Source organism: Leptonotus elevatus, chromosome 20 (genome assembly GCF_054856555.1).
Source record: "Leptonotus elevatus isolate MCC_2025b chromosome 20, RoL_Lele_1.0, whole genome shotgun sequence".
Taxonomy (NCBI): Eukaryota; Metazoa; Chordata; class Actinopteri; order Syngnathiformes; family Syngnathidae; genus Leptonotus; species Leptonotus elevatus.
In genome coordinates, this window is record NC_141258.1 from 14,944,995 (window position 1) to 14,968,156 (window position 23,162).

At 39.8% G+C, this 23,162-nt stretch overlaps 1 protein-coding gene across 4 annotated transcripts in view; it reads left to right on the forward strand.

Moving 5' to 3' along the window:
• The first annotated feature begins 454 nt into the window (after window positions 1-454).
• Window positions 455-23,162, forward strand: part of LOC147157210 (V-type proton ATPase 116 kDa subunit a 1-like) — a 31,110-nt gene continuing 8,402 nt past the window's right edge. Inside the window, exons 1-20 of one of the 4 annotated variants that reach the window (XM_086065145.1) lie at window positions 455-546; window positions 2,552-2,691; window positions 2,791-2,869; window positions 3,045-3,142; window positions 3,582-3,710; window positions 3,802-3,884; window positions 4,198-4,324; window positions 4,425-4,507; window positions 5,760-5,853; window positions 7,386-7,598; window positions 9,517-9,667; window positions 10,521-10,660; window positions 10,789-10,952; window positions 15,313-15,403; window positions 15,516-15,634; window positions 15,828-16,044; window positions 16,305-16,412; window positions 16,919-17,119; window positions 18,901-18,918; window positions 22,072-22,189. In XM_086065145.1, the coding sequence (XP_085921271.1) occupies window positions 2,575-2,691; window positions 2,791-2,869; window positions 3,045-3,142; window positions 3,582-3,710; window positions 3,802-3,884; window positions 4,198-4,324; window positions 4,425-4,507; window positions 5,760-5,853; window positions 7,386-7,598; window positions 9,517-9,667; window positions 10,521-10,660; window positions 10,789-10,952; window positions 15,313-15,403; window positions 15,516-15,634; window positions 15,828-16,044; window positions 16,305-16,412; window positions 16,919-17,119; window positions 18,901-18,918; window positions 22,072-22,189 (2,350 nt within the window). In that variant the 5' untranslated portion in view covers window positions 455-546; window positions 2,552-2,574. The remainder of the gene's footprint in view (window positions 547-2,551; window positions 2,692-2,790; window positions 2,870-3,044; window positions 3,143-3,581; window positions 3,711-3,801; window positions 3,885-4,197; window positions 4,325-4,424; window positions 4,508-5,759; window positions 5,854-7,385; window positions 7,599-9,516; window positions 9,668-10,520; window positions 10,661-10,788; window positions 10,953-15,312; window positions 15,404-15,515; window positions 15,635-15,827; window positions 16,045-16,304; window positions 16,413-16,918; window positions 17,120-18,900; window positions 18,919-22,071; window positions 22,190-23,162) is intronic. The other 3 variants (XM_086065147.1, XM_086065146.1, XM_086065148.1) reach the window with 3 other exon arrangements.

Consider the following 23,162-nt stretch of genomic DNA (forward strand, 5'->3'; position numbering starts at 1 on the left):
TACTAGATGGGTAGGTTTTTACCCAATCGATTTTTAGAGTGCAACATCCTCTCACATTCATACCAAAGGACAAATGTTTAAAAAAATTTTTTTTTAGATATATATTTTTTAGAATGTGGGAGAAACCCAGGCAGGAACAGGGAGAAGAGGCAAAATCCACACAAGTTGCCCTTTTATTAATTAATTAATTTACTACACATTATTTTATAGATGTGTTTCTGCTTATGACTTTCAAAATAAATTTAACATTTAACCATCAGCCTATTCAAATGTTTAATATACTTTATGTGCCATGCACGACAACATAATTGTATGCTGTCCGTCATAATCAATTCTCGTGACCTGTGTGCTGCGTTCTTTATAGAAAAGTGTAAACGTGTACCGGGTAATCAATATGCACCGTCGATGTGCTCTTATTTTGATTTCTGTAACGGATGTCTGGTTTCTCCTTTAGTATATCCTACTTGACGTACAGTGTAAATCCGTAGCATCCAGCATCATCTTGGGGTTGACAGGCCACAGATTTGACGAATTGCACGTTTAGCGGTAAGTAAATAAAAATAAATACATTACTTATTTTTAATATAGTGTCAACTTTCATTAACATGTCGTTGCATTAGTTTTCAAACCTGTTATTTCATTCATAATATTTGACGTGTGGATTGTATGGACGACGATGCGAAACCGGATGAGGGATGATTTCATTCTGTCCATGTTGGACATCATTCGCTTTTGTTTAATGTATCCACCTGATACGTACTTGTAGTTTTACACAATGAGATGGTGGTTGAAATGGGCGATAGATGCTGTCATAGAGAGCAGCATCATGGCGTCCTTGAGCTGAAGGGCAGCGCTGCAGTAGAAAGGAAGGATGCTCATGACAGATGGCCTAGACATTCGACTCTGTTTGCTCCAGTCGATCAAGCTAACATGCAAACAGCGTTAAGGAAAATAGGATTTCCCCTCTCCCTTATGCCTTATTTGGTCAGTTGTGTTCCAGTCATGTTTTACATCATCAACTTGACGGTCAGGGCAGGTATGTCGTCACTATTATGATATGGTAAAAGTAACAAACTACATATTGATTACATGGAATGTAAACATTTGATAAATCCCTTCTGATTAAAATCCCAAATGTGACCCTAATAAGGAGTGCCACAGAAAATGATGGATGGATGGATGAAAGGAACGATAGACATTTTTGTTTTTTCAACAGCTGCCAGTGCAGTTTACACCCCTGAAAAATACAGCTGCAATACAGTACAGTAGTAGCCCCATATTTCTTTAACAAAATTTAAAATAATACATTTTGATTGCGTCAATCACAACAGAGCATTATTGTAAAAAGGGGCGGAGCCAGAAAAAAAATCGGTGGTGTGGCAAGGTTGACTCATGAAGTGGTGGCCATACATTGACACACGTGCATGCGGAAAATGCACCACACTGTATACTGGTGTCACCAACCCTTTTGAAACTGAGAGCTATTTTCTGGGTACAGATTTAATGTAAAAGCCTACCAGCTTTATACACACTTCTGAAATCAGTTACTTTTAATATTGTTATTGTATGTTATTATTAATAATTAATGGTATTCATTCATGTAAAGACAAAGCTTGTGATAATTTTTAATAATAATAATAATAATGATAAAAACAATTTCCCTCCAGCACTTCACTTGTGAACCAACCTTGCCCAACTCACTCATAAAACAAGTCAGTCAAATCTAAGCAAAAAGCAAAGTTATGCTAAGGTTAATTTACTACATAAATAAATACCTTTGTGTTTGTAGTGTCTTTGTTTTTGTACAACTGTACACAGTACAGTATCTCGTTCTCCTAGTACTGTTCCTTATGCGCTAGCTAACAGCTAATCAGCGCGATGAAATGTCACCTTTGGCTGACGCCATCTTGTGTACTGCCGAATGTTGCCTCATTCATTCAAATCGTATCTAACAAGCACAATGACATCTTCTGTTGTTGTTGTTTTTTTTTTTATGTTGCTTTTGCTTGGCTTTGTTCCTGCTTGTATTATGAGTGTTTTGGGCAAAGTTGGTAAATGTGAGCTTTTTATTTCAAGAAATTCTGACTGTAGATGGTATGATAATGACTACTCGGCCATTTTAGCTGATTCTTGAGGTGTGCAGGTGATAATCTTGATTATTCACTTCAAGATTTCCCTGTTATTAATTATGTTTTCATATTCTCTGTGCACCTCAATAGTATCAACACTTACAGTATATAGGTAAATACTCACTCGATAAGTATGGTGGTAGAGCATCCAAGTGCCTCAGTATGAAGCAACTGTTGTGGAAACTGCAGTATTTATCAAAATCTTGCCATTGACGTGGGGGTGGCCACTGAAATGGCCGAAGATCCCCCATGTACAGTAGCTCCGCCCTTGATTTAAAATGCAGAATTGCATGAGACAGCTGGGTCTTATTAGATTTTGTATTAGTGTGTTCCCATTGGCCAATAAGCATGCTTAGTGGTTATTTTCAAACTATTCTTTTTTATTAACTCATCATCTAATATATGGCATATCTATTTTATAGCTGGTTGGTCATCACTCATCATCATGGGGGAATTATTCAGGAGTGAAGAGATGACACTGGCTCAGCTGTTTCTCCAGTCAGAGGCAGCTTACTGCTGTGTCAGTGAACTGGGAGAACTTGGTATGGTCCAGTTTAGAGATGTGAGTAAGAATGCTAGTGTTCAACATCATGAACTTTTTCATTTCTGCAGCTCTCCACAAGCTTCCCACATTTGCCTAACAATATAATTTTGTTGCCAGCTCAATCCAGACGTGAATGTGTTCCAGCGAAAGTTTGTGAATGAAGTGAGGAGATGCGAGGAGATGGACAGAAAATTAAGTAAGTAATTGAGACATTAATGTCCAGCTTCAGTTTCTATTTGCGGGTGAAAATGTAAAAATGAAAAAAATACATTATTGTAGGATGTTTAATAAGTTTTCTTTGAATGAGGCTCCAATATGAATCTGAACATAGACACAATCACTACAACATGTTCCCTCACTGTTTGGAACAGGGTTTGTGGAGAAGGAGATCAAGAAAGCCAATATCCCAACGGTTGACACAGGAGAAAATCCTGAGGTGCCTTTTCCAAGGGATATGATCGATTTGGAGGTAAAGTAACTTGATATGGATGTTATTTAAACAAAATCAGGTACCTTAGTTAAGTAGGACAAATGCTATTCCACAATAGGCTGAAGAAAAAGCTGTAGACTTATACAAAGCAATTTAAAAATACATACAGTATATTGGTGATTACTGTCACATACGTTGTTGCAGTCTTAGGTGTTAAAGGCACTGTCCAACTTTTTGACTCAGAAATAAACACTTCTTAAATACAGGATATTAAAACATGAAGTCCTTCTCAATCTACACCTCTGGGTTTCTGTTAATGAGTGGTGGTAATTTTGTCCTGAACTAAAAAAACAACAACAACAAAACATGCAGTAGATCGTACTGCTTTGAATGTCAGACCGCTTATTTCAACCAAAAGTTAGCACTATTCCGCTTTTGGGTGAAATTGTACCTAGAATGTGTCTGTTTTGCTTTGCAGGCTACCTTTGAGAAGTTGGAGAATGAATTGAAGGAGATCAACACCAACCAGGAAGCCCTGAAGAAGAACTTCCTGGAGCTGACGGAGCTGAAACACATTCTTCGTCGAACGCAGCAGTTCTTCGATGAGGTTTTGACCCTTCTGTAGCTCTCCATTTTGACTGAATCAGGCGATTAAAATATTGAATGATTTAAAAAGTAATTTCTTAACTTTTGGTTAGATGGAGGATCCCAACTTGTTGGAAGAGTCATCAGCCCTGATGGAGGGCAACGAGGGGGGAAGAGGGGCTCCGCTCAGATTGGGGTAAAGCACGAGGAGCCGTTAGGCTTTATATGTCTGCTTTTGAAATGTTTGTGAAGATTAACATTTAACTCTAAACATATTAGCAAACTATACATGTTTTTCTATGAACACAAAGACTGACAAAGACATCAAGAATTATTTCATACTTGAAAGCAATATGCAATCTCATTTATTTTCCTTATCAGTGGAAAAAAAAGCAGCATGAATGAGAGTCTTGAATATGAATGTACTCATCCAGTATTGTTTGAATCCCGTATAAATTATTTGATTAAACGGAACACTAACTTGTGTCACTCATATTCTCATTGTGTAGATTTGTGGCCGGTGTGATCAGTAGAGAGAGGATTCCAACTTTTGAGAGAATGCTGTGGCGGGTGTGCCGCGGTAATGTTTTCTTACGGAAGGCTGAGATCGAGGACCCGCTGGAGGACCCCACTACAGTCAGTAAACAAACATAGAATTAAAAAAATGGCACATGACCTTTTTGTGGGCAGTCGTAAATAAGTGTAAGGTTTTAAGAAATATTATCCTCTCCAACAGGGAGACCAAGTCCACAAATCGGTCTTCATCATTTTCTTCCAAGGCGATCAGTTGAAGAACAGGGTGAAGAAGATCTGTGAGGGGTAGGTGTACCATTTATTTTAAAATGCAATTAACGTATTATTAGAATTTTCTGTCTTTTAAAGGGACACTTACTAGATTGGGATGAATATTTGCATTTATACAATAGGTCTCTATGTCAAAATGATGCCAGCACTAAAATTCACCTCCCTGAAAAACTCAGTAATGATGTATTATGACTACATTTCACACGATGGGCAATCTCAGCTGAATGATCCCTTTAACCGTTTTATGATGATTGTCTAGCAGACACAAACTGGCTTTCCCCCCACAATTTAAGAGTAAACACTCAGCCTGTGCCAAGTATGGTTTTTGTTACCATGACCGTGGACGGATTCAGCGTGTTGCCACTGTGTGAGTGGTTGTTTTCAGGCAGAGTTTGAAATAGAAAAGCAAGCCCTGGGTTTATAACAGTTTGGAAGTTTATTATTTTATTTTTTTGAAAATGCTTCATTTTAGTTTGTTATTAGTTTAAGTGTAATTTCTTTCATTCTCTCTCTTTTCTTTCTTTCTTTTTCTTTCTTTCTTTATTCTTTTTCTTTCTTTCTTTATTCATTTATTTATTTATTTATTTAAATATATGGAGTATTTGTTGAGAGCAAGATATATATATATAAAAAAAAAGGGTCACTAGGTATTTTGTAACCATGCAAAGTAAACTACAACTGTTTGACGATACAGAAATAAATACATTTAAAACAAGCCACTGGGGTCATGTATGATATTAATTGAAAAAGTCAAAAATTAAGGCCTTTTTCCCTGTATTTATAAATAGTTTTATAAATGTGAGATGTAGTTTCAGTTTTAGTTAACAAAAATGTTTTTTCACTTTCAGTTTGAATTATTTCGATTTCGTTAACTATAATAACCTTGGCAAGCCCCCATAAAGATTAAGTCAGAGTGTGTTTTCACATGCCAAATTGCAGTTACCAATTATTGTACAGATCCATGCATGTGGCGCATGCAGTGGACACTTCGCCAAACAAAAATAAAATATCCTCTTATCCCTACTTTGACAGCTTCGCTTCGACGATAATGTTGATTATGCTATTGGTGATTTCTAAGATGTGCTAAGATTGCAAAAACATTTTTAGTTTACTTGGTTGTTTAATTTCACACTTGGTATATGTGCAGATATTGTACTCCGGAGACCCAATTATATTTATACAAACAATTTAAAAGCCACTTTTCCATAATCTGTGCCCTTTAACATCGATGATATGAGTTGACTGAGTTTTGTGGTGTTTTTTGCAGGTTCCGTGCCTCTCTGTACCCTTGTCCAGAGACGCCACAAGAGAGGAAAGAGATGCTGGCAGGAGTCAACAGCCGCATTGATGATCTTCAAATGGTAAATTTTTTGCTTAAAGCAGAAGTCTTTCTTTTTAACAATAATATGTTCTACGCAGCCACAATAGTCTAAAAATTGTATTCTGATTAATAGTGTATTTGTGGAATATGAGTTAATCAGCAAAATCCACCCATTTGTATCCATTACATGGGGCTTCCATTTTGCAAGTTGCTGTCAATTGAAAATGACATCACAGTTGCTCATGGCTCAATTAGCCATTCACGGCTCACCTGTTTTCTGAGATGGATAAACACAGGTGGATTTTGCTGCTTAACTCAAATTACACAAATTTAATATTAATCAGAATGCTCTGTTTAGACTAGTGGGAGCCACATACAACATATTATTGTAAAGAAAATGTTTGGGTTGACTTCCCCTTTAATAGCTTCCCATTTACACTTTTAACTACAATGGCTCTCAGTACAGTGCAAACTTCACTGCATTGTATGGGAAAACAAGAACATACACTAGAAAACAATCACACATCACATTAACAATATTTTGTTCCGTATGAAACATCAAAACGCTTAAAGTGGCTGGTAACTGCCTCACACAGCAAGTTTTTTTTTCTCCACTTGACTGTAAACTACATACCTCTTACCGTACATGCTTCCATATCTGGACTAAAATTCTTCAAAGTTCCTTCTTGGCTCACGCGCCATCCATCTACAAAGCTTAGGGAAATCAATAATGTAAATTTTAAGCAATAAGCTAGCTAACTAACTAATTAACTAACAACCATCCAAACAACAAAATATCAAACAGTGAATTGAGCAAAACAGGTCAATGAAAATGACAAAGAATAAACAATTGTAATATAATTAACAATCAATAATATTGTAATATAGTTAACAAACAATAATATTGTGAAAGGTGGTTCATTAATCTTTTTATAAAGCTTCTAACTTCAAAACAACACATTCATCAGAAACTTTGCACAACAGTTCATTTTCCTTCAGGTTCTTGCATGCTGCTTCCTGCATCTAATGTATAACAAAATCCATTGTAATGTCAACGGGTCTTTTCTGTGTTTTGGTCTTATCTGCAAAAGCATTTTGTCCTGTATCAAAAAGTTATGTGGCCCACAGATTATTAAGCAGTGGGAAAAAAAGTGTCTTATTCCGTTTCAGTGTCTGCGCTAGTGCAAGCGTGCCAAACACACAAAATATATTATGCTCATACAATACAACATTTGGCTCGGCTTTTTAAACAAACTGATTTGCCATAATGAGCAACTAAGTCTGTGAGCCACTATTAGGCATATTACTTTAATTACATTTGCATAAAATAAAATAAAAAACAAATGCAACAGGAAGAGCCTCTGGTGGAAACACACATGGATGTTGTTATTCTCCAGCCAAACAGGTCAAAATAATTATACACAATTTATTTTTTGCTTTACGTTATGGTCAGTACAGTGGAGCTTGTGGTTAGCTATCGGTCACACCCACAAGGATTCTGGGTTCAAATCTCATAGTTATAAGAAAGAAGTTCACTTTGATACTACATCTAACGATGTTTTGTCCACACAGGTGCTGAACCAGACCGAGGACCACCGTCAGCGAGTGTTGCAGGCCGCCTCAAAGACAATGCGAGTTTGGTTCATCAAGGTTCGCAAGATGAAAGCTATCTACCACACTCTCAACCTGTGCAACATCGACGTCACCCAGAAATGTCTGATCGCTGAAGTGTGGTGTCCAGTCTCAGATCTGGACTCGATCCAGTTTGCTCTTCGGAGAGGAACGGTGAGGTTGTTTTTTTTGGGCAGATACAGTATCTTGCCTCCTTTTGCAGCTGTCACCAATATATATTGTAATATATATTAGGGATGTCAAAATTAGTGCGTTCATTTTTTAAGTTCTTTTAACGGCACTAATTGTTTTTAGTGTGATTAATGACCACTACTTACTTGGAAAACCTGTACTGGGGTAATTCCAGCTGCAACTCAGCAGACACGTCCACGTAAAAATTTAGCAGTAATAAATTTAATAATAACGCATATATTTGTGGAGACTGGGGTCAAGTTGTATTTTACAATTTTAAAAATGTGCAGAATTTGCAGACATGAGTGCCGCAAGTGGCGCAGGAGTCTTGGCCACATCAAACTCATTTTGTAAACAGAAGCGCTTGAAATCAGGCGAGCCTTGGCCACATTATGCACAGTTGAAACATTAACATTGCTTGAATGTGAAAAAATAAAAGTGTACCGTCACTTAAGTAATGATTACATTCATTCAATATACATTCAATACATGTATTGAAAATATTGAATGAAAACCATGCTCCAATAAATGTTAAAAAAATATTTCGAAGACATTAAAGAACATCTAAAAGCATTTGTTTTTTTTTGGGTGGAAATATATTGAATATTATTGGGGGACTAGTGCAAAGACAATTTAGTATGGATCGAATCAGTATCGGCAGATACTGAACCCAAGGTATCGATATCGAATTTATAATTTAAAAAAGTGGATCGGAGCATCCCTATTCTAAAGTGTGCAGCTTGCTTCCTGTTACGTATGTACAGTGCCTTGTTTTCAGTTGAGGTAAAAGGTTTCCTTCTTTTAGTCATTGCAGCTTGCTAATAGAGTTGTATTGGGTTTTCTCACTGTGCCGAAAACAAATGCAAAATTCATGTTAAATAGCACTGTAATTTTGATTATGATATCAAATGTTTCTTAATCAGCTATCACTGGGCTAATCGCCACAAACAACTAGTACAAAACAGGGGCTCTGGGTGGCAAGATGGTTCTGTCGCTTGCCCTCGGTGCAGGCGGCGTGCTTCCTATTTGGAGGCCACATTTGTTTGTTTAGTGTGAGTGGATATGTGTGTTTGGATGATTTTTAAAAAATAAGGTAAGAAAAAAATAGTACAATACAGTGGTGCCTTGAGATATGAGCTGAGTTTAATTCACTCATTTACCACGCTCGTACCTCAAAACAGTCATATCTCAAATCATCTTTCCCCATTGAAATGAATGGGAAGGCCATTAATCCGCCCCCTTCCCCATTAAAAAATAAATAAAAATGAATTATTAAAATAGCAATCTATAATATTGTACTTCATAAACATATTGAAATCACATGATGAAATAGAATGCAAAGAATCAAACATGATTTAATGCTAGATTTGTTGTGCTGCTTCTTCTAAACTGGAGTGACCACATTGGCCACTGGGAAGCAGTATAATACAGTCTTACAGACAAATGAAGAAGAGTCACCACTCCCCTCAAAAACTCAACAAGATGCAATAATATTAGTAATTTTAAGCACAGGATAAAGTCTATATGCCTGTAAGTATTATAATATTGTCCGTCTACATGTGATGCTTTGTCGTTTGTGTGGAAATACCAATTTTTTTAAGGGTTGTAGCACTACAACTACCGATGCTAATCGTTAGTAGGACTATTGACGTTAGCACGTTTTTGGCATTTTACACTATGCATGAACATTAAGCTAGGAATGAGTAACTCAAATGGAATACATTACTGACATTTTTTAGTAAAAACTGTGTTTTCCCTTTATTTTACAAAGCATGTTTAGGTTCCGTTTACATTGCATTTTCGGTGTCCTGTATATACATAACTGTTTATTTGGACAGCTTAATACTTATTGAAGAGAAGTTGCAGTGTTATATATCATTTTTTTGTGTTGATTTTGCAGGAACGAAGCGGTTCAACTGTGCCGTCAATCCTCAACAGAATGCAGACCAAGCAGACCCCACCCACTTATAACAAGACCAATAAGTTCACCTCCGGCTTTCAGAACATTGTGGATGCATATGGCATTGGAAATTACAGGGAAATCAATCCAGGTAATGTAATTTGGGAAAATAACCAAACATTACAGAGGTGCACCCATCAACCCACCATACATCCTCACACTGATTGCTTTTGGTACTGGGATACAGTCAGGCTCAAAGCAAAATGAACTATTTTCACAAAGTTTGAAGAATGAAAAGGGCCCGATTGATTTGGATTTATGAAGGTGATATTTGGGCTTTCGATAACCGATTAATTACAAAAGTAACTAAAATAAAATAACTTCCTTTTGGGATTTTTGGACGCTTACAACAATAAACATGAATCACAGGCAGAACATGTAGTTGTTTTTACAATTCTTTGTCCTTATTTGTTTAATAGGGAGAAAAATAGTGAATTTCAAAATGTATTTTGTTTGCCAATTTTTCAAGAGGAATGTTTGAATGCCATTATTTTTGTCTTATATGTACTGTGTTAATGTGTAAAAAATAAAAAAATAAAAATAAGAGGAAAAAAATAGGCCATTTTTTACTGATTTTAAAGCCAGTAACTAATACGGGTCAATTAAATTGGCCTGACGATTAATTGGTCGGGCCCTAGAAAAATTATAAACAGTCCTATATGTTGAAGAACCAAGATTCAGAGGGAACTTAGAGAACTAAAAAAAAGTTTTTCCAAATACATTTAATACATAAATGTAATCTATAAAACACATAAGACATGACGTTGATTACATTTTATTGCAAGAATCAGAATAATATGTGGAAAAACTTTGATGTTATATATGTTGTTGTTTTTTAATTACACTTTACAATGGTAAAGGAGCAAGACAATCCTTTAGATTCATTTAATGAATATCATTAAATTTTCCTTTTCTTTTTCAAATGTTTTTCTCACTTGCTCCAGCTCCATACACCATTATCACCTTCCCTTTCCTGTTTGCTGTCATGTTTGGTGACATGGGTCATGGCCTTCTAATGACCTGCGCTGCGCTCTATTTGGTCATCCGAGAAAGTCGCCTCCTTTCTCAGAAGAGTGACAATGAGGTACTGTCACAAATAAGAAGATACAGCATATATTGCATTTGTATATTCCTTGTGATATTGATGTTAATGTTGATTATCGGTAAGGTGGGATGTGCATTCACCATTGTCTATATCCTGTTTCCTGGCAGATGTTCAATATGATCTTTGCTGGTCGCTACATCATCTTGCTCATGGGGACCTTCTCCGTCTACACAGGCATCATTTATAATGACTGCTTCTCCAAATCACTTAACATGTTTGGCTCTGGATGGAGTGTGAGGCCCATGTTTGGGCCCAAAGGAGCCAACTGGTCGTAAGTCATCCCATTCCATATGGACACTGATTTTGTGCACTTTTGCACTATAATTTTTATTGTACGTAGCTTTCTATTTTTATTCTTGTCATATCTTTGTAAACACAAAAGCCAGTGGAAAAAAAAGTTTTTTAACATTGGCCAGTACTTTGTAACAAGCACATAACTGTAGCAGTAGAACAATTGGTCTTGACTTTCATCTAGGGGTGTGAATAGAACGATGTCTTTGAAAGCTGTTGTGGAATGGTAAAGGGGAATGTAACAGGGTGTGTTAGATGGTGGGTGAGCTACAGCGAGTGAAGGCTGTATCTTGAATTTTTTTAACAGCAATAGGGCTGACCAAACTCTCTAGGTTGCTATTGAATCCACATTTAGTCAAATGCTCAGGTAGGCTATGGAGCAAATCCAGAAATCTGTAAGGGCTCAGTCTAGAGACAATACTGTCTCTTAAACAAGTAACAGGCTAATGGTGATGAAGCCTTGCAGTCAGTTGCCTCCAAATTGTAGAATGCCTTTCTGTTTCAGCTACTGATGTTACTATATAATCTTTTTTTAAATAGATTATGCTATCAATTATACCATCAAATAATCGAGTAATCCTCCCTCCCTTTTGTCAAGAAGGGGGAGCTTGAGGACCCAAATGCGGGAAGACAGGGCAAGGAGGCAGAAGTTCGATCAAAAAAAAAAGATTTTAATTTCTTCAAAACAAAAAGGCGAGATCTAAATTGCACGGAAAAACATAACATGGAGAAAACAACAAGGCAAAACGGACAGCATCACAGGGGGAAATACAACAATGACCCGACACAGACAGAGGGGAGACAGCAGACTAAATACACAGACTAACGACACAACAAGACACACCTGGGGCAAGACACAAGTGGCTGAGGGCACTGATTGGATCACACGAGGAAGGGCAGGATCACACTTAAACAAGACCAAGGGAGACACACAAGGAAAACAGAACCCAAAACATGACAGAACCCCTCCCTCAAGGGACGGCTCCCAGACTTCCCTAACACAAAAAGGTCCAAAAACAGGGCGGGCGGAGGGGGGCCCGGAGGTGGGAACCTGGCACACCCATCAAGGCCAGTCCGGGGGGCGTCCCGGACGCCAGACGAGGGGAGCCCGGCGGCGCCGGTCCGGAGGGCGCCCCGGACGCCACACTGGAGCAAAGGGCGACCACAACGTGCGCCTCCAGACAGGGAGAAGACGGCAGTGGGACGTGCACCTCCTTGGTCCGGGGTCTTGAGGCTGCCGTGGCACGGGGTCTTGAGGCTGCCGTGGCACGGGGTCTTGAGGCTGCCGTGGCACGGGGTCTTGAGGCTGCCGTGGCACGGGGTCTTGAGGCTGCCGTGGCACGGGGTCTTGGGGCTGCCGTGGAGGCGGCAGACCTGGCACGGGGTCTTGAGGCTGCCGTGGCACGGGGTCTTGAGGCTGCCGTGGCACGGGGTCTTGAGGCTGCCGTGGCACGGGGTCTTGAGGCTGCCGTGGCACGGGGTCTTGAGGCAGCCGTGGCACGGGGTCTTGGGGCTGCCGTGGAGGCGGCAGACCTGGCACGGGGTCCTGGGGCTGCCGTGGAGGCGGCAGACCTGGCACGGGGTCCTGGGGCTGCCGTGGAGGCGGCAGACCTGGCACGGGGTCCTGGGGCTGCCGTGGAGGCGGCAGACCTGGCACGGGGTCTTGGGGCTGCCGTGGCACGGGGTCTTGGGGCTGCCGTGGAGGCGGCAGACCTGGCACGGGGTCTTGGGGCTGCCGTGGCACGGGGTCTTGGGGCTGCCGTGGAGGCGGCAGACCTGGCACGGGGTCTTGGGGCTGCCGTAGCACGGGGTCTTGGGGCTGCCGTGGAGGCGGCAGACCTGGCACGGGGTCTTGGGGCTGCCGTGGAGGCGGCAGACCTGGCACGGGGTCTTGGGGCTGCCGTGGAGGCGGCAGACCTGGCACGGGGTCTTGGGGCTGCCGTGGAGGCGGCAGACCTGGCACGGGGTCTTGGGGCTGCCGTGGAGGCGGCAGACCTGGCACGGGGTCTTGGGGCTGCCGTGGAGGCGGCAGACGTGGCTCGGGGACTTGGAACTGCGGCGGCAGACGTGGCTCGGGGACTTGGAACTGCGGCGGCAGACGTGGCTCGGGGACTTGGAACTGCGGCGGCAGACGTGGCTCGGGGACTTGGAACTGCGGCGGCAGACGTGGTTCGGGGACTTGGAACTGCGGCGGCAGACATGGTTCGGGGACTTGGAACTGCGGCGGCAGACGTGGTTCGGGGACTTGGAACTGCGGCGGCAGACGTGGCTCGGGGACTTGGAACTGCGGCGGCAGACGTGGTTCGGGGAGTTGAAGGTGCGACAGACGTGGTTCGGGGAGTTGGGGCTGGTGACTCCGAGCGCCACCAGCTGAAGCCCAACGACACCCGACTCCCTCAATCAAGGACGACAGCAGGTCCAATTGGGCGGCCATGGCGTGCTGGAGCTCCTCATGGCGTGACAGGCGCGCCTCCTGATTCCACATCTTGGCTTTCAGCGCTCCCGCTGGGTCCTTCTCTGGTCGGGTCATTCTGTCAAGGAGGGGGAGCTTGAGGACCCAAATGCGGGAAGACAGGGCAAGGAGGCAGAGGTTCGATCAAAAAAAAAGATTTTAATTTCTTCAAAACAAAAGGCGAGATCTAAATTGCACGGAAAAACATAACATGGAGAAAACAACAAGGCAAAACGGGCAGCATGACATGGGGGGGGAAATCCAGGCAAAAACGGACAGCATCACAGGGGGAAATACAACAATGACCCGACACAGACAGAGGGGAGACAGCAGACTAAATACACAGACTAACGACACAACAAGACACACCTGGGGCAAGACACAAGTGGCTGAGAGCACTGATTGGATCACACGAGGAAGGGCAGGATCACACTTTAAACAAGACCAAGGGAGACACACAAGGAAAACAGAACCCAAAACATGACACCTTTTTGTGTGTGTGTGTGTGTGTGTGTTAATCCACTAAGGTTGGACGTAAATTGAATTGAGTGGATGTAAATACTGGCAATTTATGGTCTTTTATACATATGTATTACATGAACAAAATTTGCCTATGCTAAACAATTAGCACTCGCAATTAGCATTAGCACCCTAGCAGTTACCACTTGAGGTAAGCAAACACTAACTACCATTAAGTTCACACATACATTATTATATCTACATTACACATGTGATAGTGTCATAAAAGTCACTTACTGACAATGCTTCAACATTATTCCATGAGTAAACAAGGGTATTAGCCTATGCTAAATAATTAGCCATCACAATTAGCATTTTTTAAGGTAAACAAACACTAACTACCATTTGTTCACACATACTGTACATCATTATAGCTACATTACACATGTAATAGCGTTTTAAAAATAACTGATAGACGATTCTTCAACATTATCCCATGGCTGTGTCTGAATGTCCACCCTTATCCCCGCACTACATTATAGTCTAATATAGTGCCCTTATTTTGTTTGCCGTTTCAAACATCCAGCTCACCATTTGCTCCTCGTCACATACCACGTGACCACTGTACTTGTCATGACACGCCGACAAGAAAACCTCAGACTATTTATTGTGAATAAAAATGTTTTTGTTGTTCCTTTGTCATGCATATTTTCACCTAAAACGAAATAATTATTTTCATAGTATATAATTAATGTATTGCTTTTATTCTCGTGCTTGCAATGTCGCTCTTTTTACTTGCATTACATTGTGGTTTATATCAACTGGTCGAGTGACCATCGATGTTCATCAATGTGGTAATTTTGAGTACCCTACATTTTTTCTTTTGGATGTTCGGACACTCCTACCAAATGGCGCGACCCCTTATTAGTGCACTACATGGGGAGTAATGTGCACATTCGGACACTGCCCATGTCTCTCGGCTGGCCTTCGATCGCCTAGCCGGATCCTGCCGTAGCAGCTGAAAGAAGTGGCTGGGGAGAGGGAAGTCGGGGCTTCGTGTCTGGGCTAAAGCTGCTGCCCTGCATCCTGACTCCGGATGGATGGGTCAAATTTTTCGTGCGACAAGAAAGATCATTAAGGCTGATTAGAGAATGTTTAGGAAACCTTGAACGAGCCCTGACATTAAATCAATATTCGTTGGCGTCGCAAATGTTCGCACCTCAGTGGGATTTTGGCTTACGGTAATAAGCCTGCTCTTCATTCCGGGCAGCAGCTAGATAGACACATAACTAAACCAACATGTTCATCTAATGAATAATCTGTCATCATTGTTACATTTTTCTCATAGGCATTATAGGAAAGTGTCAATAAAACAAATGAAAGAAAGAATGTATTTCTAATGAATTCCTGTGTTACTGATGTGATCAAGGTTTGAAACGCTTGAAGGAAACAAAGTGCTACAGTTGGACCCAGCAATTCCTGGTGTGTTCAATGGGCCTTATCCTCTGGGAATTGACCCGGTAAAACACAAAAATGACAAACCAGTTGATATTTTTGGTTTTCTTGTCAGTGAAATGAGGCAATACAATGATACAGTTTAATTTATGTTATGTCCTGCTGTCATGTGTGTAGATATGGAACGTTGCTACCAACAAACTGACGTTCCTCAACTCATTTAAGATGAAGATGTCTGTCATACTCGGCGTTATCCACATGCTTTTTGGAGTCTCTCTCAGTCTTTTCAACCACCTGTAAGTCACAAAGGAATTCTTCCTGAGTCACAGAATGTCATTTCTGATGCTAGTGTTTTTTCTGAGCTTAGCTTTATCTTTTTTTTATCTTTAGCTTAGCTCTCTTTTGACCAAAGCTTTTCTTTTCTTTTCTTTTTAAATCTTGAATGTAGTATGACTGTACTTGATTTAAAAAAAAAATATGTCACTACAGGTATTTCAAGAAGCCTCTGAACATTTTCTTGGGCTTCATTCCCGAGATTGTCTTCATGTCCAGCCTGTTTGGTTACCTCGTCCTGCTGGTATTCTACAAGTGGACGGCTTACGATGCGTTCACCTCAAAAGAAGCTCCCAGCCTGCTCATCCACTTTATCAACATGTGCCTCTTCAATTACAGTGATCCCACTACCAAATCCCTCTACGCAGGACAGGTGCTTCCTCCCTCATCCTCTTCTCCCTGATTTTGCACCCTGCCCACACACATACACACATTCAAACTAATCACAAGAGACCACCCAGCCTGAGACAAACAATTATGAATAATGACCACAGAGCTAATTTTCTCACAAAATTCAAGAGGAAAGTTATCCGTTATTAACATCTACTCTACATAATGATAATAATTAGTATTGTGCAAAAAACACTACAAATCATCCACAGTTTCTTAGCATTCCTCTGTTTGAATCTATAGATGGGGATCCAGGTTTTGTTGGTGCTCATTGCCCTTGCATGTGTACCCTGTATGCTGGTTGTGAAAACTGTGGTGCTTCGGCGTCAGCATCTGTGGAAAAAGCACCTGGTATGTCAATTTCACCATGCCTTCAAACTCAAAGCACCCTTCAAACTATTCTTCTTTGCAATATAACCTTTTTTTGCTTCTATTCTGTCTTTCAGTGTACGTTGTATTTTGTAATGCGCTTGATTGTTTTGTCATGAAATGATATACGCTTAAAGCTTGCCTTGGAAGCGCTATGAAAATCTTGACCTAGCAGTCTGAGGGCACCCTAACAACAGATTATCTCAATTCTTCATAGTATATTCACTGTATGTGTTGAACATCCAATAAATTATTTCATGAGTAAATGCATTATCATAAATAATTGGTTTTGCATTTGTGCCAAAAAAAACTGTAATGCTACTTTACTTTAAGTCAGTCTTATGCTTTGTGGTATGACTATAGTTCAGTTGGAAACAAAACACTTCAATGTCTGTTTAGGGTGCCATGTTTACTTGACCAGCTATGTACAACGTGCCAACTAAGGCTTGCTTTAAGCCCGACAAAGCTCTTGTGACTTTTGTATCTAGTCACAGAAGATGCAAGAAACCCCTGCAGAGAATCTAGAGCAATCTTTAGAGCGAACAGGCGTGTCCTCATCATGCACCGGACTCACCCAACAGGGCACGCAGAAGTTCGGAGGGGTGCGAGTGGGCAACGGGCCCACGGAGGATGAGGCTGGCATCATGGACCACGACCAGCTTTCCCAACACTCAGAGGAGGGAGATGAGGTGAGCGCCTGAAATAATTTTCACTTATTTGACACTCTAATGCTGCTAATGCAGTCTCTCAGCATCAAAATTATTCCATGTTTTAAAGATGTATGTATGTATATAGATTTATAACTGTGTACTGTACTACAAATAGCAAATTTGAGAGACATGTAAAAGCACCAGCCATAGATATGCATAAGTTGATACAACATTTATAAACTACTGTACAAACTGTGATTTTGGGATGGCGTTGTGTTGATATTGGTATGTATTGACAATTAAAACTGTGATAAGGCAACCCAAAATGTTGAAAATGAAAGTCAAGCTAGCCGACAGTCCGTCACGTCACTATGCGGTCAAACTTCAAAATAAAAGCCTGCGAAGGCTACTGCAGAAGCGTCAATAGGCGGCATGTACGTTATGTTTGTAGCTTCCTTGACAAGCACACCAAATTAGCTTTGGGGCTTTTAATTTGAAGTTCCCAAATTACAAGGACTCGCTTCACCCCGAGTTGCCAAAATGCTCCGCGAGGTTTTTCAAGTTCCTCTGTTGCTATTATAGTGAATGCGGACTGATTATGTTATATATTTATAGCCCTTAATCACAAAAGAGTCTCAAAGGGCTTCACAGGCTCACACTTGACAAAGAATGAATGGGTGTTTGAGTCACTTCAAACTGTAGGTAATAATGCAAAGATAAGGCCCGTCAATCATATGATTGTGCAATTGAAAGAATACTCAGTTTACAGACATACAACATACAGTATAATATAATGTTCACTCCTGGGTACTAGGAGATGGTGCAATGAGTGTTTTCAAATAGAAAGGGAGGCCTGTGATGGACTAGAGCAGATAAGAGTCGGATTTTCCATTTCAGAAACATAAACACTGAGGTGTTTTTCATGAGAACCAGGGAATGGAATTTCTGAAAATACCACCCAGTTGACTCAGAGGTTTGGTGTCCCCCAGGTCTGATGCATACTACATCGGAGTGTTTGTGTTGTGATAACTTATTGCATAACTGTAATTTAACAAGAGTACATTCATCACCATTTTTCCAAGGTACTGATATTCCATGTAGACATGCTTATCAACTGTGGAAACCATCCTAGTATTGCACAAACACCCATGGACCAATTCCTAAATGCATTTCATTGTGTTGTTCACTAATTTGTTTTAAATGTCCGCTCACAAAAATCTATTTGTTAATTCAAATTCATAATTAATGCAAAAAAATAAATATCCTGATTTTGTTTTTATATTACCATTTATTGAGGTGTACAGAGTTTAGTTTGGACTTGGGGATCATGTGATTATGAGACACAACACATTTTAGGGATGGGCCAATAACAGGCCTTATTTCAAGGTATTGATACTTGCGACGTCGGTCGATACTAAATAGACCTCTTGCCAGTTTAATGTAATTTTAAAGAAAAATTCAAAAATTTAATATATAAGCCTTTCTTTAAAATGATTTGCATTTTTATTTTTGTTGTGTGTGTGGGGGGGGGGGGGGGGTTCTATGTATCAGAAGTACTAGTGGTATTGGTACTTGCTATCAGTATCGGTGACCACTCAAGAGTGGAGTACTCAGACTGGTATTGTCCGGAAAAAAGTGGTATCAAACATCCCTATTGGATTTAGCGAAATATTTCAACTTTAAACTGGAACAAAAAGAACTCCTGGTAATCTCCAGTCATAGCTAGAGTTCAGTGATTATTACAAATTATTAAAAAGCTACATCAGCACCCATTAGTTACCAAATTTGATACTAATCTTTCACCTTTGCTTACTTTCAAGCATGCAGAGGAAGAGCCGGTAAGAGACTGTGTGGTATTTCAGCATGCTTGGATGCTGTCTTGTGGATCTGTGATAATTTGTGCTATGTGTTTTTTCATATTTATTTATGTTTATGTCAAATGATAAAAATGAAATGTTTGCCTCCACAGAGGAGCTTATGTTTTAATTTCTGATTTCAAGCAACTTTGTGGAGGGGTGAGCTTTTGTGAGATTTTGGAAATCCGGACAAGGGATGTGAATCCAGGATTTCGTTTTAGTTTTGTTTGGACTGAACATTTGACTTTCTACTAAATGTCTAAAATAACCTAGTTGATCTGTTTTATTTGTTAGGCTCACATGGATGTGTCTACAACTCTACAACTTTATATTGTCAGCATAACTATGAAAGTTATGCCTTGTGATATAGTCATCAAGAGACAGCATAAATTTTTTTTTTTTAAATTGAGAATTTAGAGACACCATATTTCTACTTATTGCTTGCCAATAAAAGATGGAATATATTTAGGATCGAATCTCTGTCAACAGGATTTAAGTCTGTAAAAAACTGTCTCTGAAAACCCATCCGACAAAATTGTTTGATCCACTGCACTCAAGACTCAAACAGAAAGCCTCTGCGTTTCTAACCTTGACCATTCTGGGCTTCGTAGTTCGTACTATGATAGGACAAAAAGACAGATAGGAGTTTTTGAAATATGGGAATTCATAAGATCAAATTCAAGAAAACAAGAAGAAAACAAGATTTAGTTGAGAGTTTGCACTTAAAAATGTAATGTTGAGAACTGTTCTGTAATTAACATTGCTTATTTAGTTATTTATTTTTCACTTTTTATGTAGGTATACAATTAGTTAGCACAACTCCCTCGCACACCCTCTCACATTTCAAAAACTTGTTTTTCAGGTTATTTGAAAACTCTTAATTGTTGTTAGGCGTAAATATGAGTTTGAATCAGGGTTTTAATAATAAAACAAAACAAAAAATTGACTGGTGACTGGTCAAGGATGTACCCTGCCTCTCACCCAAGTCAGCTGGGATATGCGCCAGCTCAACCATGACCTTAGTGAAGATAAGTGCTACAGAAAATGGATGGTTAGTTTGATTAATGTGTTCAAACAAATAACACAGACAAAAGACACTGCCAGTGTCAGATTTCTTTACAGGTTTCATTTGTTGTAAAATGTCATTATTTTTTCCATCATATATCCCTCTTGTTTCCTCTTGTCAGTTTAGACTGTAGCTGACCAACTGTAAATGTTCTACCATATTCGTCTTGTATCTCTGAGACCATCAACCTTAATGTGTTTTGCCGGTTTTGTTTTCTCAAGCCACTTACGTTGGAGACCCTTTGAATTGGAACAATGAAGCTACTTCCATGAACTCAATTCCATGAGTCTAAGAACAAAAGACAAGCATGGAAAGCGGAAACCTGGCCAGCACCAAGCCAAATTCAGCAACAGCACCATACAGCCATAGCCCTGCCCACTTTATACAGGAAAGGCTTGTCTTGTTCCAGGATGGAGTGAATGGAAGGACAATACACAAACATGTCCAACTCTATGATCCTGCAGGACAAACAGACTCAAACAAGTTTGCGACAAAACACAGTATTTGCTACAAAACTGACCTCGCAGTCACATTTGTTTTGTCTAAGTTTTTGTTTGTACAGTAACCACTATAATTTACATTTTCAATTTTAAACCAAGCTGGACAGAACTCACACACACCAATAAAATCATCTGAAGCAGTGTCTTGTAAACACTGGCTAAAACACAGACCGAACTATCATTATCCTTTTTAAAATCAGGTCTCCTCAGCATGACAGAAACTTTTTTACTTTTTATTTATTTTTAAACTTTTTTTTATTTTGGCTACAATGTAACATATTTACAGAGGTGGCAAATCCAGGTCCAGAAAGTAAAAACCTTGCCACAGTTTGGCTTTAGCCCCAGGCGCTGGATAGCTAACTCCCATGGTGCTCGTTTAACTGCTAGGGAGCTAGCTAGCTAGCTTCCGGGCCTTAAGCCAAATTATGGCAGGGATTTGCCTTTCTGGACCAGGATTTGCCACTTCTGCATATTTAGACTTTGAAATAGCACATTTATAAGGTGTAATAATGAACAGTGCTGTTTAGTACATTATGGATAACAGTATTAATAACTTAGATTTTTATAGCACCTATCAAGGGACCCTAAATTTCTAACTTTTTTTTTTGTCTTGATGCTGTCTTAGTCTCAAATTGTCATATCCATTGGAAAAGTAGGGCTTATTACATGAGCTGCATTACAAAAATTAACATACAGTGATTACTTCATAAAGCAGAGACTATTTCCCAGGTAACTGTGACCACAACCGGCGTAAAATAGGTACAAGATCAAACCGTTGAGGATAAGCAGTCCGTCTCGTCAGTCTAGAATATTATCCCAAAAATCCTTGTAATCATTCAGGTAATTTTTTTTTCTTCTAAGGTAAGGTGTGTCTCGTTACATCTGGCTTAAATGGAAGACAGCATTTCAGTAAATCAAGCCAATGGTGATGGTGGTGTGATGGTCTGGGGTTGCTTTGCATCTTCAGGGCCTGGACAACTTGCTCTTATTGATGAAACCATAAATTCTACTTTCAAACAGAAAGTCCTGGTGGGAGAATGTTTGGCCATACATTTGTGATCTCAAGCTGAAGCACATTTTGGTTTTACATAAACTTATCTGTGGCAAACACTGTCTGAATTTGCACACAGAATTGGCAATGTCCTGCTTTGATTGATTTGTATCACAAACAGACTTGTCTGTCAATGAAAATGCTGGACCTACGGGTGCTTAAAATACACATTGACACATACTAAGGGATCTTATGCATCCTATATTCCATGCAAGGTTCAATTCATTGCGCTTACTCATGAATCCACAGAAAACAGACCACAAAAGAGCATGTCTACATGTGGTCTGTTTGCACTCTTAACCTAATTGAGTGGAGTAACATGGTATCTTGTGTGCGTGGAAAAACTACTGCTTGATGTTTGCCCAGTTGACAGGTTGGAAGTTGTAAAAAGACAGAAACGTGCTGTTGCACCACAAACAAACCTAGACTATCTGACTTTGACAAGGTACCACTAAAAGTAAAATCTTAAAAAATAATAATAATAATAACAATAATGCTATCTTTTTCCTCTCCCACAGTTTGACTTTGGTGATGTGGCTGTCCATCAGGCCATCCACACTATCGAGTACTGTCTGGGATGCATCTCCAACACTGCCTCCTATCTGCGTCTCTGGGCCCTCAGCTTAGCTCATGCGCGTGAGTAAACAAACACACACACACATCACAAACTTTATCCCGTGGTGCCTGGATCAGCAGTTTGGCATAAATCTTCAAAAAAAATTGTTCTCCATAAAATAAAGATGAATGTTATTGCCGATAACAGTCACTTACAGTAGTTGAGTAAAACGGCTTTGTGTGCTTGGCTGTATTATTATTATGCTTCTCTAAATTACCATATTATGGATTACTGTTTTGTAAGTTCTTTGGGGAGAGACTGGAATGGATTCATGACATTTCATCCATTTCAATGGAAAATTATTATTTGAAATATGAGTGTTTGCGTTACGAGCGTGGTCACAGAACAAATTAAACTTATCTGAAGGCACCACTGTATTTTATAATATTGACAAAATATTTGGACATTACACCTGTACAAAATGAAAATGAAATACAGTGGAACCCTTAAAATCTGAGTATAATTGATGATGACGACGATGATTTATTATTATTATTATTATTATTATGCCTATTATAAATGCATTGTAATAAAATTATTTCTTTAAACCCCAAAAAAACATTCAATATTGCGTTTGCGTTGTGCACACAAAATTAATAAAGAAAATATTGAAGAAGAAAAAACTAAAATATTTTCTAGGATGATTAGCTACTGGATTTTAGTGTGTTTTTGTGCATAATCATGACCTATGAGCTCAATCTATTTAGGCCATTCCAAAAGTTGTTGATAGTATTGAGGTCAGGGTGTAGGCCATAGGTGTCAAACTCTGGTCCTCAAGGGCAACAGTCCTGCAGGTTTTGGTTGTTTCCCTTCTCCAACACAGCTGATATATGATCAGCTCATCAGCAAGCACTGCATAAGCCTGATAACGATCCTGTTGATTGGAATCAGCTTGTGTTGGAAGAGGGAAACCTCCAAAACCTGCAGGACTGCGGCCCTCGAGGACCGGAGTTTGACACCGATGGTGTGGGCTAAATTGATTATACGCCAAAT